The following is a 16,751-nucleotide window of genomic DNA, read 5'->3' on the forward strand; positions in this document are numbered from 1 at the left end:
GAAGAAAAGTTTTTTTGAGGGCACCAATTTTCTACGAACAATGTATTTTGTTTTTTTTTCTGAAATTTGTTGTCGAAATAAATGCAACAATAAACAAAAATGAAATTTTGATAAATTGTTACAATTTCACAACTGGATTGAAGTTTATATGGAATTGGTTGAACTAATTAGTTAAAAGTTTGAAGTATGGAGTTGACAGGGTTCATAAAACGTGATGTTAACATTTGACTGAAGTTTTCTAACCTAAGAGTTGAGACAAATACTTGATCCCAAATGTAATATTAAGATATGTCAATATTTCTTTCTTCTTTGCATGACAAAAGTGATTATGACATTTGTAATTGTCTCTACAATATCGAATATTTATGAAGAATTTACAAATGTAGAAAGTCACCATTATTATCATTTTTCTTCATTTTTTTCAGTTTTTCATATTCATATTCATTTTTGCATCNGCTTTCGAAAATGCAACCGAAGAAGATTATCGACATCTCGTAACTTTTTTATCTCAGTTAGGTGGAAGGGAGATAAATAAGGCAGTAGCTGAGATATTCCGAGCTACTCTGGAGACAACTAATGACTTTGTCATGAATGTCACCAATAAACGTCGGGAACAAGGCAAGTTAATGTTGAAAGAACATGCTCCGAGGTTTCTTCGAGCATGTATGGCTGCTGTCACATCTCACAATCACCTGAGGGGTACTACTGAAGTCGAGTTTGGTAAGGCAGTGTCAGCTGCTTTGAAAACGNCGATTGGTTGCTGAATCAATCGATGATATCCATGACTACGAGAATGTTATTTTTTTATAATGGGAAAATTTTTGTTGGGGAGTTGATGAATTAATGTCAGAATTGCTATTAGAGGCTTATTAAGGCCGGAAAATGCGGAAAACATGTTCCTACCCTACCAGTCCCATTTTCTGGATCTTCCTTGGCTCAAAATGACCTCCTGAATCGATTTCAGAAGACTCGAAGTCTTCTGTAAGTCTCGGATAGTTGGTAAGAAAATTTTAAAAAAAGTGTGATCATGAAACAACGTCAGAATTGCGATTGGAGGCTTATTAAGGCCGGGAAGATGCGGAAAACATGTTCCCACCCGCCCCATTTTCTGCACCATTCTAGACGCAAAATGACCTCCTGAATCGATTTCAGAAGACTCGAAGTCTTCTGTAAGTCTCGGATAGTTGGTAAGAAAATTTTAAAAAAAGTGTGATCATGAAACAACGTCAGAATTGCGATTGGAGGCTTATTAAGGCCGGGAAGATGCGGAAAACATGTTCCCACCCGCCCCATTTTCTGCACCATTCTAGACGCAAAATGACCTCCTGAATCGATTTCAGAAGACTCGAAGTCTTCTGTAAGTCTCGGATAGTTGGTAAGAAAATTTTAAAAAAAGTGTGATCATGAAACAACGTCAGAATTGCGATTGGAGGCTTATTAAGGCCGGGAAGATGCGGAAAACATGTTCCCACCCGCCCCATTTTCTGCACCATTCTAGACGCAAAATGACCTCCTGAATCGATTTCAGAAGACTAGAAGTCGATATAGGCTAATATCACTCTTAGGATTAATACCAGTTCAAACTACGTTAGAATATTTGACGGGTATCCTACTTCATATTGAAGTATTGATATTGATTACTACGTAACAAATTGAAAAAAATTCTCTATCGAAAAATCAACTAAGATTCAAAATTCTAAAATTCAGTTAATCTTGGTGCAGAGGCCATTCCGGAAGGTCACAATGTCCATTAAGACGATGCTGAGAGAGTGTGATTGATTTCCATCACTGATATAGACCACACGGCAACAAACAAATTTGATTGATGAAATATGTGTGTGTGTGTGTTTTATACTGTATGTATGTCGTCAAAATTATGGTCAACGATTTCTCATGAATGAATGGTCCGATTTGACTCTTGTTTTTTAATCTATGCGTCTTCATGTAACTTAGACCGGATTAGATTTTGGCTTATATTGGTCCAGTGGTTTTTGAGTTTTTCCGAAAAAACTTGAAAAAAACAAAATCGTCCTTTTTTAATTTTTTTTTGAAAATTACATATTGGGAATGAAAACTGGGAAGTTTTTGTTGTGAACCTCAATAATTCGCTCCCACAGTCAAATTCGGGAGTGAGGTTGCGAGTGAACAACAATATTGCGTAGACCAGCCCCACCCCTGATTAAAATTTAATCTTCTTCCAATGTATCACTAAAAACCAAAATGACTATCAAATAACGACAAATTTCCGGAAAATTTTATCGGCAATTTTGACGATAAATATGACGGCAATTTGCCGAAAAATTTTATCGGTAATTTTGACGATAAAATTAACGACAATATTCCAGGAAAGTCTATCTGCAATTTCGCGGATATTTTTAACGGCAAATTGTCAAGAATCTTTCCGATAAATTTGTTGATAAATTGCGGGTGAATTGTGTAAGGAAAATTGACGATGCATTTTGCCATTGAATGACGACAAGATTAGGGATAACTTCGCTGATAACCCGGATGTTTGATATTTTTATGATAACTCTGTTGCGGAAAATTTTACCGCAATTTTGTCGACAATTTTGCACTAAAATTTCGGATGCTATGCCTACAATTCTCCGGCAAATCGTCGACATGTTGTTTAGTGGGTAGGAACAACGTTTTTTTTTCTCGGTAAATACAGACAATAGAGAAATGTCAGAGTGGAATTCCCGGATTTTTTTTCACACTCGATTAATTTTTTAAAGATTCAAATTGATATTTGATTTATTCACATCGTTCCATTCCATCGGGAGATATTGTCGATTGGAGCCAATTTTTTATGGTCACTGAAGGAGGCAAACCATTCATCTAAATCTCGCAATAATCTGCGAAAAATCTTATTCATTAATGTATTATTATTGAATTAATCCCATTGTCAAGATCGCTGGAGAACAACGAAAACGTTCCAACCTTTCAAACGAGTTGGAATGTTTTCTCTCTCCTTCTTCTTCATTTTCTTTCTCACTCGCACTCGTTAAGTTTGGCGGAGGACGGGCACGTGCCAACGCGACGGAGACGACAATGAGTGGGAGCGAGAGCGATACATATTCCTTTCTCACTCAGGGGGGGAATAAATAGATATAATCGAACATTACTATAGTAAAAAAAAAACAAAATCTGCACAATTATTCAATAGAATCACTGGAAAACTATAGATTTTTCCAGCGACAGCGCTGGGATTTTCTATGAATTTTTTGACCTACGTGTCAATAGTAAATATGTCGAGAAAAAGGAAAAGACTTTTAGATCATTAGATTCTGCATTCATTATACTATTGATTATAATATGTTCGATTTTACATTCCTGACAATTATTACAAAATGTGAGGAGCTACCGTATTGAGAACCCCTTTCCGGTTATCGACAAATTTATACTCTGGCCCTACCATACCAACAGTTCCGTACGCTCCATCGTAGTCAATGCGCCATCGCCACGAATTTTGCTGTTGAACACTTTACATTGGCCCTGCTCATCTCCCCTATAATCTCTGCTCTGACCCGATTTCGTGTGTGTTCGGTGCCAGCAGTGGAATGGGAGCTGTTTGAGAAAGTATAAAAGACCAGGAGCGACGCAGCAGTAGTTCGGTTTACGTGGGGCTAACATCCATTGTACGTGATTAATTGGTATTGTTCTTCTCACGAGTGATTGACAATACTAATTATCCGGCAATGGCCCTTAGCCAAACAAGTGTGGTGAGTATATCCATGAAAATAATAACTAATGTATTTCATGCAGGTCATTTCCCCCCTCCGCCGAACGTTAAATCTACGATTTTTCGACGTATATTTATATTATATTGAAAAAAACTGTGACACTCGATGCCGATACCCAATCATGGTTAAAATCTGTGTATAAAAATCTGGAGATACAAAAATTAAGTGTAATCTACCTTCTGGGATTAACGATAGAGACTTTGTTGATTATTTCTTTGTGTGTTGAGATGATTTATCTCGTGTCACTGAATTCCTTTATCTTAATTTAATTGTCCTTCTATATTTATCCTTAAGATTATGATTCGCATGTGAGAATAAATCTAAATGATTAGTGGATTTATTTGTTGTTGTACAGTTTGGGTTTGTTATACCTGATATTTTTTGAACAGGTGATGATTGAAGAGAATTCTTCATTCGTCAACTTTCCTTTATTAGAATGCGGACATTTAGTCCCAAGGGTTGTTCTCGTTGGGGCCATTTACACTGAGACTTTAACGGCTAAGTTTATGTGTACTCCGGCCCAAGTCGCGATGGAAACGGAAAGTTGAACTGAACTCCACGTTTTTACTGAGACTTGGCCCGAAATGGAAATAAACTTAGCCGTAATTGGCGTGACTAGAAGTCCCGGTGTAAGTGGCCCAATTGGGATGATGGAGAAACTGTTAAGAAATTATAAATTTGTACAAAGTGATGTAATTGTTGGTTCATTATTGTTTGAGCGAGACCTCGATTTGCAAAGGAGTCAAGTGAAGGTCGGGGTGAAAGTCCACAACGTTCGAATTTTGGTATTCGTTCGGGACAATGTTGGAGAACGAGTGGGTTCAGAGGATAAATGTCAGAAGGGTTTGTTTCTGTGCAGTAAAGAAAACATCTCTTGACGTTTCTTTTTCTAGTATTGGTCGTTTATTTTTGGTTTGATTTTAATGATCTTGGTATTCGGTAAAAGTTGGAGCATCTCGATGAAGGATTATTTTAAATGAAGATGTCTCAATAATTTTATGCGGAGCACGTGTAAAAAACTTCGTTCAAAAAACCTGGTTAAATTCAACTTGGGAAAGTGAAATTTTGGTTAATTGAACTTTTGTTAAATTGAACTTCCGGCAATAAAACTTTGTAAGAATATAGGTAAAATCTGTCTTTGTGTTTAGAAATTCAGAGTGTTACTTGATTCCTTGGGAAAGAAACCAAACAATCGTAATCGTTTAAATTTACTTTTCCATATTTTTAGGATAACTAAATGTGGTCCAAAAAGTCCGAATATGCGATTTTTAGAAGGTGCCTATATGTATGTACGTATGTATGTAGGTATGCATGTGTGTGGACTTTTTTCCAAATTTCCTTTCTCAATTTTCGTTATACGTTAAAAGTTCAAAAGTTTTTTTTCAAGTTTTTTGAAGTTCAGGTTGTTTGATAATTTTTCTTTAAGTTTTATTTGTTACTAAGTTGTTGTGAGCAAGTTTTATGAACCAAGTTTTTTTGACGAAGTTTTTTTAACGGAAGTTTCTTTGACATGGACCAAATTTTATGTAGACAAAAAAAATGAACAAAAAATAAATATTCAATTTTTGACTGAAATTATTTCAGCATGCGTTAATTGTTAGATTATCTTGGTAATGAATCATTTGATGAAAAATTGTTAGAAGACAGTTTCCATAGAGGACAACATTTCTAGCAAATATGGACCCTGATATTTTCCCCTAGAGTCACTCACTAACGAAGTCATGACTCAATTGGAATATTTTCTTCTTTACACGAATTATTTCAGCATTTGTCAATGGTTGAATTTCTTCGGTACCTGAATGATTATTTCCAGGGAGTGTCAACAAACTTTGTTTCTTTTTTAGAGAATTTTGCAAACTACGAGAAGGTTGTTTGATATTTTTTTCTCAGCCCACTTACTTCAGACATATTTTCAAAATAACATTTATGGTATTTTCGGAGTTCCATTTATTATTTCAGTACAAAGCATATCAACTCAACACGAATTAATTTACTTTTTCAGTTGAAACTCTACAGCACTGTGATAGAGGATGTCATTGCGGGAGTCAGAGATTCATTTTTAGACGAGGGAGTTGATGAGCAAGTGCTTTTAGAACTCAAGCAAGTATGGGAGCAGAAGTTGATGCAAACAAAAGCTGTGGAGGTTAATCCAGAACCTCCTGAACCACAACCACCTCAGATGCCTACACCTAAAAATACAACTGCTAGTAAAGGTGTTAGAATAACTCATTAAACCCTCCAAAATAATTTGCATTGAAAAGAATCTAGTAGTGAGATTGCGAAACAGCTAAGGACAATTCACTCCCACTCTGCAACAAATCAGTTCCTAGAGAATATCACAGAATCTAAGAGAGATAGTCAAAATTTTTTAGGCTCTTTGGGGTTCAAAACCGCTGCGTCCCTATCGTCATCCCTGGATAACGCTGAATGCTGATGAGACTTCCATAGATGTCTTACGATGCGTTCTCGAATTTAGTTAAAAAAATATCTTGATTTGATAATTATCAAAAATTAACACAGCCTCTTACGTGACCGCCCATACTATTATACGAGATGTCTCAAAGCGATTGAAATTTATTTAGCAAGTTGATTCACCAAAATTGTGGGAAACATTGAAAAATTTTGGTAGAGACCTTCGTTGTTGAGAGAGAGATCTACTAGAAAGGGCAACTTTCCTTACGCAAATTTCGCTATCTCCCTTAGTTTGAAAGATATTCAGCAGAAATTCAACTGTTTTAAAGTCAAGATAAGTTGTCCTGTTCTCCTCTCGATGACAACCGAAAAGAGGAATATATACTTTTTACTGAGCATAACCTGATTTCCTTATTCATTTTACTACTTTCATGCTCAATCATTTCAATTGATTGTCCAGCTGCAAATATTGGTAATCACTTCGCGCAACAACAAACATCAGCAGCAGCAAACCAAGCACAATCACAACAGCAGAATCAACAGCATCAGCAAGCACCAGTTCCCCAGCCAATTCGTGCAGCTGTACCACAGCATCAAAATGTTCAACAGACCCCACCAGCCCAACAGGTGATAGCAGCACCAGCTGCGTTGTTCGATCGTCCAGTTCCCATTCAGATAACTCTGCCTGGCAACCCAGCGACTGGAGATGGCAAACCCAAAATTCTGACAATTCAGGTGCCAGCTTCAGCTATTCAGGGTAATCAGTTGCATACAATCCTCACTGGGCCCGTTATCACTGCGGCCATGGGCTTTCCTACAGATGTGGCTTCGCGATTGCTGCAGCAACATGTCGATAAGACTCTTCAAGGTCAGGCAGCTCTTGCCCCTATGGATATTAATCAACCATTGCAGGTTATTCAAGGAACAACTAATGTGCAATTGCCTACCCAGAATCAGGTGGGTTTGAGTTTTTGATTCGGTTTGAAGGGTTGATTTTGAACTTTTGGTGAATACTAGATTATTTCAGTCATTTTAGGATTAATTTATGAAAATAAGTAGACAATTACATCCTTTTATAAATGAGTATAGTTATTGTTGCTAATAAATTAGCAATTTACTTCCGAATGGGTTCTCCTTGTTTTAATTCTTATTTCACTATTCTCTTCGTCTATTTTTTCATGTCGTAGTACAATCATTCATTGAAATGTCATCAAAATTTGGCACATTATTCCGTTCTTTCAAATAATTCTACATTCAGACACTCTCAAGACTCGAATTCGTTGTCAGTCCAAGTTTAATCAGTGTATATCCGGGATTCAATCATGGGTTAATTCAGCACTTAGACAGAGTTTAACCTAGGTTTTGTCAGAAGTTAGTCGGGTCCATAAATCAATATGAATAAGTATTCAATACAACAGATTGGTACCTGAGTTTAATAAAGATAGAGATTTTTATATAAAAAGCTCATGACGGTATTATGTAACTTGATAAGCAATGACGCTGTTCGCATCATTTTTCAACTTGATTAAGAAGACCGTTATATTCTGATAGGATCAAGAGGGTATTGTTATCAATTTTTTGATCCATCACTAATTCCATTTTGATGAAATTTTTTTGAGTCATCGTTGAAAAATGGATTTTTGAAAAAATATCAATTTTTTTGAATCTGTATGAAACAATTAGGTTTGCAAGCCTATTCGACAGAAGCAACAGACCGTTATTTTATTTGTTATTAGTCTTTTTGATTCTTCCTCTCTCTACTAATTTCATTGGTAATAAGCTTCCAAATGGATCTGTCCCAATGATTCTATGATAAATGCCCCTGAAAATCCTTGGAAAATTTTCTATATGTTTTTCTACACCGATTTCCATTATTATTTATATCGTTATTTTCATTTGTTTGAATGGTAAGTTATTTGTTATTTCTAAGATTATTCTTCTCCAGTGTCCCTCTTTCGTACTATTCAATTTTCCCACGATGACATTTACACAATGACATAATTTATGGAATAAAAAATTCATTTTTTGTCATGAAATATGAGTGGAATTGGCCTTAATATTTTCTACTCCCAATGAAATTGGTAGAAATGAAAATGGGAGGAAAAAAAAAACGTGAAGAGTAGCAGTCATATATAATCTGTTAAGTGGCTTCTGTCGGGCTGCTTGTTTTGCGAAGATTTAGAAAACAATTTCGAAAAATCCGAACACACACACACAAATTTTCTAAAAACATCATATCTTGACATTTCATAACATTCTATATCACTTCCAAGCAAATTTAGAAGATCGTAAAAATCGCTTCCATTCGGAAACAAAACTAAATTTCAATTGGTGTCATTGAATAGAGCTTATTAAACTCTATATTCATGAAAAAAATCATGAAATTCAATTGATCCATTATAAGAAAATTTCGAGAAAACAAATGAAGACAAAAAACCACATACATACTTAGTTACCCTAATACAAGATATTGGAAACTTGAATTTGAGGGATGGCAAAGCTTCCATTCCGAAGCAAAAAGGAGAATTGTAGTCAGCACTGAAATTCCAAAATGTAACAGAATTAATTGATCCTTTCAATTGGTTACGACTCACTCCGCTGATCACGCAGAACTTGCGAACGAATTGGAGAAAATTAAATAATAATTTTCGTAATATCGTAATCAAATTCTACAAGAATTTTGACTAAATATTTTTGTTAATTTTTCATGTCAATTCAAAGTTGAGTAAGTTTATGCAGAATTCAATGCTCGACATCGGAACCATGGAGTCTCTACACAAAAATTCCTATATTTTATTGGAAACAATTATTTTCATGTGTAATTAACTTCACAGGTAGTCGTTGCAAAAGCAGTGTTGTCCATTTTCAATACATGCAAGAATTTGAAAAATGTATTGAAAAAAATAGTACATTACATGCCCGAGCCTTGGAAAACAGATCACCGTCCCCCACGTGCAAGATTTCCTTCCGAGCCGAAGGCGAGGATGGCAAGCACGTGAGGGAGGGTGATGTTTTCCATGGTGAGGTGTGTATATTAATTTTCGTGTCGAGGGACACGAAATAGTATATTTCGTTACGAGTGCGGAAAAGTGTTTTTTGGCGAGTGGGAGGTTTCGCCTTCGGCTCGTGATATAATCCCACGAGCTAAAAAAGCATCTTTTCAGGGGTTACAATATTTTTCAATATTTTTCATCACAATCAATATTTTTTCACAATATTTTTCATCACAATGTGGCGGAAATCGGACTTTTAGGCACGCGGAGCGTGCCGAAAAGTTCACTTTTCGTCACAGCGTGATGAAAAGTATTTTTCATCACAATGTGTGGAAAAGGGACGTTTCAGGCACGCGAAGCGAAGTTACTTTTTCGCACAGCGTGATGAAAATATATTTTTTTAATGTTTAAAAGTACGAGGTCGCTGACAGCTATGAGCGCCGCCATCTTGGAAGTAACTTGCGGTCCAGGGAGGGGGATCCAAGCATCATGGCGACGACCAGACCTATCAACCACCTCGTATTTTTAATCATTTATTAAAAATATTTATCCTTCTCACACCACCCTCAACTTGTTCCATGACACTTTCGTGGTGCCAAGGATTTGGCGGTGACCACTTTTGAGCCTCGGAATTCACCAAACGACGAGAATTTATGGAGCTCAGATTTGCCCGCATTTCGATAGTTTTTTTTTTACCCTCGTGCCCTCTTAAAAACATCATTTACACACGCAGAGGGTGTTTTCCGATTTTCTAAGTTATAAAAGCATAGCTTCTATTTTCTTTAACACAAATTAAGTCTTGACGATGATTATTATGCAGTGAATATTCTAATATGACATGGATCAATGATATTCTAGGCTCAGGGAAATATTGCTCAGTTGGATGGACCTCATGTAGATACGTCGGACGATGACGATGAGGATGAGGAGGATGACAATGACGACGATGACGACTTGGATGACGACAAGGACGCGGAGGAAGATGATGATGCTGGTGCACGTGAAGAGGTAATCAAATTCCCTATATTTTCTGCGATTTACCTGTTAATTTTTACCTTTTAAATTCAACAATCAATCATTTTTGCAATCACGCTATGTATTAAGTAACATTCTACACACGCTCCGCGTGTTCAAAACTTTGGTTTACACGTGGAAACGTGTTGTTTGACTCGTGCGACGGGACTACTGGCCAAAGCCTATTCCACCTTATCCAAATATACTGTATTCTCTCCATATTTTCATAGGAGCCACTGAATTCAGAGGACGATGTCACGGATGACGATCCCACAGATCTGTTCGACACGGATAATGTAGTGGTGTGTCAATATGACAAGGTCAGTAATAACAAAACATTGGGGAAGTGAGGAGAGCTTTTTTTTGTACGAAATTATCTACAACAGGGTCTCTTGAGATTTCTCACGAAATAATGAACTGCGATCAGTGAGAAAAAATGCTCTCATTATTTTTTACCACTGATGATGTTTTTCCAATAGTTCCTCGACCATTAAGTGGTCGCAGAATAAAGAAGTCCTCGCCATTTTTCGATTTTTTCATTTCCCACAAAAAATTGGTGAGTGGAAAATTTACTAAAAAATTGTATTGCCTTACTTTCCAATATATCCAACATATCGAGATTTTTTGGTCCATATTTACATCAATAAATTATTTAAATCTTTCAAAAACGTGACCCAGGGTACCTAATTAAAAATTGTTTATATTTCCTCTTAACTAAAGGTTCAAAGTTACTCGTAAACGAGCAATAAATGATTTTTTCCACCTTTTTTCTTTCATCAAATCGTATACTATGCCTAACGGCAAAGGGAACGGTTGCAAAAATGAAAAACAAAAATCGCGACAAAAATTCCTTTCACATCTTTCTCTCAGTAGATCCTGAGAGGATTTGCAAAATAATGTCCGCGTATATTGCAATTTTTTAAACATAAATTTTGTTTTTAGATAACGAGGAGTAGAAATAAATGGAAATTCTACCTCAAAGATGGAATCATGAGTCTGAGTGGCAAGGATTATGTTTTCCAAAAAGCCAATGGTGACGCTGAATGGTGAAATCGTTATCCGGAGTAATTAAAATTCATTAAGGAAATAAGATAATTTAAATAAGTAGAAAGACTGGTCATCTCTGGCCATTTTTTCGTCGTCGACAGAGGGGTCTAATTCTTGCATATCGCGTGGGGTTTGACCGATATATTTCGACAGAATGGAAGAAAAAAACGATTTAATAAAAAGGAAGAAACTATTGAAAAAGAAATGTTCTCATGACACAAAATAACAAAACGAACCACTAAATTGGTCATCTGCGTGTTTTTGGTTCATTTATAGAAAAAAAAAATAGAAAAATTAATTAGGTGATGGATTTTAGGGGGTGAGTGTTCCTTGCAGGGTGGTTAATCACCAGCTGTTAATTATGTTTTTGTTTCATTTCATTCACTCCTTTGTTTCTTCTAAATGTTGAGAGTGTCTGACTTACTAGCTGAATCTTTTGTGTATTTGATGAGATATAAAATTGTATCGCTTGTTCAAAGAAGTCGATATTTTTCTCATCTCGCTTGAGTTACACAGGCATGGACATAGCGAATGCGTGAATGGAGGATGAGAAAATATGAAATAATGAGAATAACTGACTAACAGTCTTTAAAAAGTTACAATTGTATCGTGAAGTGGTGAAACTTGAGTAGTGAAATTCAATTGCGTAAGGTATATGTGAAGTTATATGTCTATATTTTCTGTCGGTAATGAATGAATTTAGGGATACTTGCCTGGAAAACATCGGTAGATTATGACATTTCCTATGGCACAATTCCCTTTCACCTAAAATTACTCATTACTAAACTGGAAGGACAAAATTCGCTGACATTACCCCATAATCCCACCCAATATGTTGGGATCTCCCACCAGAATCTTAAAAATTTTCAATATTTTACCACTTCACACCTCAGTACAACTCCATTCACCGTTTGGCATCTTTCAGATGTTTTCAAATAGTGTCTAATCTCCCATCTTGAACGAATGAAGAAAAAAAAGGCCAAATATCTATGTAAGCAGCGGGATTATTCGTGCCTAAACTGCATTGATTACTGTAAATAATTTCTAGAAATATAAAAGAAGATATTAAGCCAAAAAAAAAACTAATGGAAAATTGAATGATAATCCCAATAATTCGCTGAAGAAAAAAATCAATTTCAATTAGCAATTTGTACATCATTATGCGAGAGCTTTAAGAAATACACGTGTCTTATAATGCTATCATAAAAGTAACAAAGTCTCGAGCGATCATTATTGATCAGTTGTCATCAATTACCTAATGAAAATCTGTTCCTCCTGAACAAAAGAATAATCTCCAAAGATGAGACAGAATTTTCTATTTTTTTCGACAAATTGACAATTTAATGTTTGTTCAATAACGAAATCGACTAATGATTAATTAATTGATTTATCAATGAATTGATTAAATTAGCTAAAATGACTATTGATTGAGGGCCATGTACTATCCTTTCATATGTGAGGATAATTATTTTAATAAATTTATTGAATGGCACTGGCGCCGGAAATAATTTCAATGAGTTCTTCAGTGATAACAGCCTGCCTCGTCCTATTGTACTCCAACTCTAGTCGTTTTATCATTTCGGATGCATTTTTAGTTGCATTTTCCATGGCTGTCATGCGTGCTGCGTGTTCAGCCAATGATCCCTCCTTTAGGACTAAGTAAATCATCGTTACGATTGCGAATTCGATCCAACAGTCCATAATGTTGTCGTCTAGAGCATCGTAGAGAGCAAATTTCGGGGCGGATATTATTGCAGAACGGTCGAAGAGGTTCAAAGTGGACACGGTGTAAGCACTTGCGCTGATAACTCTGATTCAAGAGAAATGGCAGAATTATATTATAATTGCGGCGCGTGGAACACTTTTGAGGATTGATGGCAAATTTTAGATAGGGTTTTTGAGTTGTAGAGAACTAGGGAGTTTACAAATTTTTTTTCGGAAAATTCAAGGTTTGGAGAAAAATGTCAAGATCCCTTTTTTGAAACATATGTATAATACAAGATCTACAGAATAAGGATCTTGGTAAATACTCTTAAATTTATAAAGATAAAATTTTATAAGAAAGATTCGAGAAATGAATTCAAGAATCCTTCGATAATTTTTCAAATATCTTCGAAAACAATGGTTTTAGACACAAATGTAAAAAAATTAATAAATTTCAGCTCATCAAATTCGTCACAAAAAAGAGGTCTTTTCACATTTATCTCTCCTGAACTGGTTCAATGAGCAAAGCGCCGCCTTTTCTCGATTTTTCCTGGTTGCATGCAAAATTATGTATGAACAAATTTGTAAAAATTACGATGCCTAGTTCAAACCCTCTAGAATGGACTGGTAACATTCCTATCTCTTGAAAACCCCATGAATACCATGAAAAATAATAATTTAGTGAGACGTACGGAAAAGCGGCGCCTCGCCGCCCGGAGCCAATGGACTCGTGTAGTCGGTTTTTAACCGCGCTGTTGTCACGTCGTTCGTTTCAGTTCAGATATACTAGGAACGTCAACATCTCTATCACGTGCCGTGTTTGGCGTCTCATAAAAAGCGCGAATTTTTTTTTGAGAGCATAAATGGTGTTTAATTCGAGAAAAATGTGTGCAGTGTAGATTTTTATTGACGTATACGGCTCCAATGTGGCAACACCGCGCTAACCGTAACACGGACGGCGCGTTGCTCACCGAACCAGTGGACTCGGGTGGGCACCGAACGCCAGTTCAGGCGGGTTATTTCTAATTAGCCGATCTATCTCCAAGATATTTTTATTATCACAAATTATTCAATCGTTCAAATCAATTAACTTGTTATAGTAAACTTGTATCTGTGGGAATTTGTAATCCTCCATCGATTCCAGAATCCTCTCGGCTATTTGACTTGCATCAATGAATGTTGACGGTTTCTTCCCGATTTCCGAGGCAATCCAGAGGATCTTTTTGGCATAAACTTGGGATAAAATTACCCTGGATTTCTCTCCAATACAAATTAACTTGGTCGGAGAACTCGTATCCGCCTTTAAGGATTCGATTGACATGTGAACAGCTTTTGCAATGCCTGAATGAATAGCTCCACAGAGCCCTCGGTCTCCACTCACGGCTAGGACTAACCTGGGGTCTGGTTTAGGGTCTGAAGTGAGTCCTGTAGTCTCAAAAAAAATCTGGGGACTAGTGCTAAAAGGCCTCGCACTTAATAGTTCACGTTCTGCTTTTGCATACTTCGCCGCTGACACTAATCTCATTGTTCTTGAGATTTTTCTCGTGTTCTCCACGGATTTTATACGATTCTTTATGACTTTTAGTGAAGACATGATGAGCAACTTAGCCTAGAATTTTACATCGTTCAGTGATTCTTGTTTGTTTTGAGAACTTGATTCTTATTTCGCGTTAACGTGATGAGTAGAGTTTGATTTTTCTGATTTTATCTGGTTCAATCCTCACGATCGCTCAACCCTTATTTTTGATCCGGAAGGTTCATATAATGAAAAATCCGATGACAAAATTGGCATGCTCAATCCATCTCGGGGAATAAAAATGATATTGAGTTGCTGTAAATAATAACTAATGAAGGATTCCGAAAGAGGAAAAAAAACAATTGACTGGGTTTCGAACCCACGTCTACCGTGTGCCAGTTGGAAGGTATAGCTACGCGCATTTCTGTCACCTCTAGAACCCCCAGAGGATGGAAAAACCTCTCAACAACCTCCTCTCGAGTCAAAAGCAACCGAGAGGGTACCTCTACCCTCCCACCACCTGTTGGAACCATCGAACACGACGATTCAGACACAGAAACCCCAGGAAATGAGGTTTCAAGTCCTTCTCAAGCATAGCCTCCTGTTATTTTGAAGGAGGAAGAGACTTAAGGGCTCACCCACATCTTGCAACTCGGCAAGTATTCTTCAGTGGTACCAAGGAGTCTTCCAGAAGTCTCATCACCACGATCAATGCATTTTTGGGGGCTGATCGAGGGAGGATACAAACTCTGATGGGTATGAATCCTCAGTGGAGACGTGCTCCAACCTTACCTCGTCGCACATATCACATGATTTTGATAGCCAGAGTGTGGATGATGGACATTCGAAGCACTCGGTTCCCAAATTAGTGGAACCTAAAAAGGAGAAAATAGTCAAGTCGAAAGTTGAAACTTCATCAGAGCCATCGCCAGGAAATTCAGCTGTACCTGGTGCCTCTTAGGTCCAGGATGAGAACCACCTCAGAGCCTTCCTCCTCACATCCGGCCACAGCGAGCCAGCGGCGGAAGTAATAAAGCTGGAGTCTAAGGCCACGAAACAAACGATTAATAAGCTTTATGATGAGATCAAGGCCAAGCCCAGTGCTCAACTGAAGATGGAGACATCTGAGGAGGTCCTGGTGGAGTTGATGGACCACCAGAAACAGGCCCTCCCCGAAATTCTGTGAAGAGAGACCCTCGAACTTGCTGGGGGGATCCTCGCTGATAATAACCATGTTTTCGATAGGAGGAGTAAGTCCAATAGTAGGACAATGGATGGACAGCCATTTCAAGAGTATCCTGAGTCAAATATCATTCTACATCACGGGGCACTTGATGTAACTTAAGAAGAGCCTACGTAATTCGAAATTTTCTATTTTATCTGAGTCTACAGAACACCAAAAATAAAATTGAATTCTAGGTTCAATTTCTAATAAAGGACATTGAAAATATTTAAAGAATGATTGTTCGTCATATTTGTATTTTACTTATAATTAGCACTTTTCAAATAATGTTATAAACATTCCTGATACAAATATCCATACTTTTATACATGTCTGCTAATTCAATAATAAGAGAGAAATATTGTGTTCATTTCCATTTGCATTCTTCCTTTTCTCTCCGTATTCTTGGAGGTAATCTGACGTGCTAGAGTGAGGGTGTAATATAGTATAGATGGCACGATTGAGCGTAAGCTATAACGAATGGTTATCCAGGATTTCAAAATGTATAGACCTCCAGTCCCCCCAATTACCCCTCGACTGATTCATATTAAATTGAGTGACGCTACGTCTATCTCTATTCATTTATTCACCCTCTCACTACATCACAAAGGCGACGAGTGAAAAAAGTTTATTTGAACGCGTGATTAACATTATTTATTTTTATTAAAAACATGAAACGTGCGTCATCTGAAATTAATTTGTCGAGTGAAAAGAAAAAGCGCTTAACGCTACGTGAACTATTGAATATACAAAGAATGAGTTTGAAAGAGAACTAAAGGAATTCAGCCTATTAAGAAATAATTTGTATAAGAAAAGGGACGAATTAGCTGAAAGTGAAAAGTGTTTGCAACAAAAAAAAGACAATTATTGACGTTGAGAGAAGTAAATTAGCCCATGAAGAGTTGAGTTTAAACCAGTTGAGAGAAAGATTGGACGCTTGGCGTATTGAACTCGTCGAATATAAGATCAATTTGGAAAGTGTAGAGAGACAATTGAACGAGCGAAGAATCGATTTTCAGGTACAAGGGGTATTAAAACAAAGTGGTTCGTTTACATCCAAAGGACAATTTAACGACGAAACACAAAGTTTCGAGATTGAA

General features: G+C 36.8%; 2 protein-coding genes across 2 annotated transcripts; one reads left to right on the forward strand and one right to left on the reverse strand.

Moving 5' to 3' along the window:
• The first annotated feature begins 3,532 nt into the window (after positions 1–3,532).
• LOC107046025 (transcription initiation factor IIA subunit 1) lies at positions 3,533–12,718 on the forward strand. Its single transcript, XM_015268481.1, has 6 exons — positions 3,533–3,722; positions 5,746–5,956; positions 6,616–7,112; positions 10,007–10,156; positions 10,393–10,482; positions 11,105–12,718. The coding sequence occupies exons 1-6, from the start codon at positions 3,699–3,701 to the stop codon at positions 11,210–11,212; spliced, it is 1,080 nt and encodes a 359-aa protein (XP_015123967.1). The 5' UTR covers positions 3,533–3,698; the 3' UTR covers positions 11,213–12,718.
• On the reverse strand, positions 12,689–14,507 carry LOC107046026 (ATP synthase subunit gamma, mitochondrial-like). The gene is made up of 2 exons (XM_015268482.2): positions 14,005–14,507; positions 12,689–13,019 (listed from the first exon to the last, which is right to left on the reverse strand). The coding sequence occupies exons 1-2, from the start codon at positions 14,505–14,507 to the stop codon at positions 12,689–12,691; spliced, it is 834 nt and encodes a 277-aa protein (XP_015123968.1).
• Positions 14,508–16,751: the final 2,244 nt, after the last annotated feature.

This window comes from Diachasma alloeum, unplaced genomic scaffold (assembly GCF_001412515.2).
Source record: "Diachasma alloeum isolate Michigan unplaced genomic scaffold, Dall2.0 Dall_scaffold_01181, whole genome shotgun sequence".
Taxonomy (NCBI): domain Eukaryota; kingdom Metazoa; phylum Arthropoda; class Insecta; order Hymenoptera; family Braconidae; genus Diachasma; species Diachasma alloeum.

Bases quoted from the DNA above. Each gene is read 5' to 3' on its own strand.
- LOC107046025 (XM_015268481.1), top strand. From the start codon at position 3,699: ATGGCCCTTAGCCAAACAAGTGTG. The intron at 7,113-10,006 runs GTGGGTTTGAGT...ATGATATTCTAG, and splicing joins AATTGCCTACCCAGAATCAG to GCTCAGGGAAATATTGCTCA. The intron at 10,157-10,392 runs GTAATCAAATTC...ATATTTTCATAG, and splicing joins ATGCTGGTGCACGTGAAGAG to GAGCCACTGAATTCAGAGGA.
- LOC107046026 (XM_015268482.2), bottom strand. From the start codon at position 14,507: ATGTCTTCACTAAAAGTCATAAAGAATCGTATAAAATCCGTGGAGAAC. The intron at 13,020-14,004 runs GTTAATTGATTT...CTCTTGAATCAG, and splicing joins ATACAAGTTTACTATAACAA to AGTTATCAGCGCAAGTGCTT.